The sequence below is a fragment of the Arachis duranensis genome, chromosome 4 (assembly GCF_000817695.3).
Source record: "Arachis duranensis cultivar V14167 chromosome 4, aradu.V14167.gnm2.J7QH, whole genome shotgun sequence".
Classification (NCBI taxonomy): Eukaryota; Viridiplantae; Streptophyta; class Magnoliopsida; order Fabales; family Fabaceae; genus Arachis; species Arachis duranensis.
Genome location: NC_029775.3, coordinates 36,446,063 through 36,449,380, shown reverse-complemented (window position 1 = coordinate 36,449,380; position 3,318 = coordinate 36,446,063). Strand labels below are relative to the sequence as shown.

Below are 3,318 nucleotides of genomic sequence, written 5' to 3'. Positions count from 1 at the left end.
ATACAACTTTCGCTCCTTCAAGATTTGTAACATAATTCTCAAGTGTTCCTCATGCTCTTTTGCCATCATAGAGTAAACTAAGATGTCATCTATGAAAACTACCACAAATTTGTCCAAAAAGGGACAAAAGACTCTGTTCATGTAATCCATGAAAACAACAGGTGCATTTGTTAACCCAAAGGACATTACCACAAACTTGTAGTGTCCATAGCGTGTTCTAAACGCAGTCTTAGGGATATCATCTTCCTTCACCCTTATCTAATGGTAACTGGATCTCAAATCAATCTTGGAAAACACTCTAGTTCCTTGCAAATGGTCCATCAAGTCATCTATCCTTGGCAGCGGGTACTTATTCTTCACAGTCACCTTGTTCAACTGTCGGTAATACACGCACAAATGCATTCCTCCATCTTTCTTCTTCACCAATAAAACTGGCGCTCCCCATGGTGATACACTCGGTCGAATGAACCTCTTATTCAGAAGTTCTTCCAACTGAGTCTTTAATTCGACGAGTTCTATCGGAGCCATTCTATATAGTGCAATCGACACTGGTCCTGGTCCCGACACCAATTCAATTGCAAATTCAATTTCCCTTTGAGGTGGGAACTCAGGGATATCTTTCGGGAACACTTCTGGAAAATCTCTAACCACCGAAATCTGATCTAAGTTCTGGGCATCACCCAACGCATTAGCAGCCAACAGAATATAACCCTGACATTCCTCCCCACTACAATGCACCATTACAGAGTTCAAGTAATACCCCGTGGCTACCACTGATCCATTCTCTCCTTCCGGCATAAACTAGATAGTCCGTTCAAAGCAATTCAACAAAACCCAATTCTTTGACAACCAATCAAACCACAAAATCATTTCTAGCCCCACCATGGGTAAACAAATTAAATCGTGCACAAAGTCTCTACCCTCAAGCTTGAAACATACTTGTCTACAACCTGACCTAGTCATAATTATTTGATGCAGAGTATGCACATGCAGATCAAAAGGTAACTCTGACACTTTCAAGCCTAACTCCTCAACTTTAGCAAACGAAATAAATGAATGTGAAGCTCTAGTATCATATAATGCATCTAAGGACTTATCACCAATTAGACATATACCTCTCATCAACGGATCCGCCTTGGAAGCATCCTTGGCATTCACAGCAAAGACTCGACCTTGATGCTGACTTTGGCCCACATTTTGGTTCCTCCCACAAGTGCAATCCCTCGCAATGTGGCCAGGAAACCCACAATTGAAACAACCACCTAAACCAATTTTGCATGAGTCATAAGGATGGAAATGCCCACAACGTACACAACTCAAATCCGGAGAATTCTTACACTGATTTCCTCTTCCCTTAGCATACTGAAATTGATTCTGATTATTCTTTCCGAAGCCCCCTTGGCTTTGAGGCGTATATCCTCCTCTCTTGAAGCTTTGTCCTCTCGGATGAAAGTACTTGCCATGCCCCCAACTAGAGCTCCCTCCATGAGTGTCCTTGGATGCCGCCACAGTCTTGGCATATTCTTCCACTATTCTAGCCTTGTTCACTAAGTCAGAGAAGACACGGATCTCCAAAGGAGCCACAGCAGTCATAATGTTATCCTTCAAACCCCTTTGGTACTTAATGCATCTCCAGCTCTCGTAAGTCTCTGGGTCACCCTGACACACCCGAAAAAACCTACAAAGCTCTTCGAACTTGTTGGTATACTCAGCCACAGACATGAAACCTTACTTCAGCTGCATTAGCTCCATCTCCTTTGCTTCCCTTGCATACTCAGGGAAGTATTTTTTATAGAAAGCCGTTTGGAACACCTCCCATGGAATGTCGGCGTTCTGAAGCTGTAGCAAACGACACTCAGCTTGCCACCAGGGCTGGGCCTTTCCCGCTATTTGATAAGCGGCAAACTTTACGTATTGATTGAGGGGAACATGTTGTGCCTGTAAAGCATGCTCCATAGCCTGGAACTAGTGGTTCGCTTCAATAGGATTAGTCGATCCTCGGAAGATTGGCAGATGAACCTTAAGGAACGTCGCCAGGGTCATCAGAACTCCTCCTGTGTTGGCGCCGTTACCCTCAGCATTATCATTGGCATTCCTTTCACTATTCCCATTGCCATTTTCATTCCCAGCCGGTTGGCCCAATCTCTGCACAGCTTGCAGAGTCACAGAAGCATTAGCTTCTATGGTATTAGCGAGATTTGCCATTGCCGCCATGAATTCGGCATGATTGTCAGCTGGTTGCTCATTCTTACTTTCTCGCGTTCGTGTTCAGCCTTGTTCGCGAGTGGCCATGCAGGGTTCCTGTCTACACCAAACAATCGATATCAAGGTGATCAGTCTTAATATCAAAAGTCTAGTGCTTCAATTATCCCAAACAGGCACTCACAAACAAGCATGCTATGCATATATCAAACAGATAACCTAACAGCATCAAATAAAAGACACACAGAGTATGCAATGAAGCACAATCGGTCTATCCTTCAGGCTCACGAGGACGAATCACTCTGATACCACTAAATGTAACACCCTAATTAGCCTAAGTCTTATCTCGCGTCGTAAAGCAAAGGTTAATCAGAGATTATGACAGTTCTAAGCTCATACATATCATATAAAGAAGGAATTATTAATATCTAGAAGCCCGATGAAGAATATAGCTCAAAATAGGATTTAAAAGCACAAAGTGAACTAAATCAGCTACTAACTTAAGGTACAATATATAGATGAAATATAAATAGGATAATAGTATAATAGTGTATATCAAAAGGAACTAGCCTCGACTCGCGGAGTTTAAGCCGGCTAGCCATATACAGACCATACAGAAACTTGACAGTTTAAGAAATAGCTTATACAAATTTGGTTCTCTCATATACCAACCTTTAGGCAAGGACAAAATACAAAAGTGAGAGATGCATATGATGAGCGGATAATTTGTACGCTTTTTGGCATTGTTTTTAGTATGTTTTTGGTAGTTTTAGTTGAGTTCTTAGTATATTTTTATTAGTTTTTAGTTAAAATTTACTTTTCTGGACTTTACTATGAGTTTGTGTGTTTTTCTGTGATTTCAGGTATTTTCTGGCTGAAATTGAGGGACCTGAGCAAAAATCCCGGAACTGGCACCAAAATGGGAGTTAAACGCCCAAACTGGCATAAAAGCTGGCATTTAACTCCAAGGAGAGTCTCTACACGAAAATGCTTCATTGCTCAGCCCAAACACACACCAAGTGGGCTCGGAAGTGGATTTTTATGTCATTTACTCATCTTTGTACACCTTAGGCTACTAGTTTTCTATAAGTAGGACCTTTTACTATTGTATTAAAG

The 3,318-nt window shown here is 41.7% G+C and overlaps 1 protein-coding gene across 1 annotated transcript; it reads right to left on the bottom strand.

The window, feature by feature from the left end:
- Positions 1 to 258: 258 nt before the first annotated feature.
- Positions 259 to 1,722, bottom strand: LOC110280479 (uncharacterized). The gene is made up of 2 exons (XM_021141539.1): positions 940 to 1,722; positions 259 to 801 (listed from the first exon to the last, which is right to left on the bottom strand). Exons 1-2 carry the CDS (start codon positions 1,720 to 1,722, stop codon positions 259 to 261), a joined length of 1,326 nt encoding a protein of 441 aa, XP_020997198.1.
- Positions 1,723 to 3,318: the final 1,596 nt, after the last annotated feature.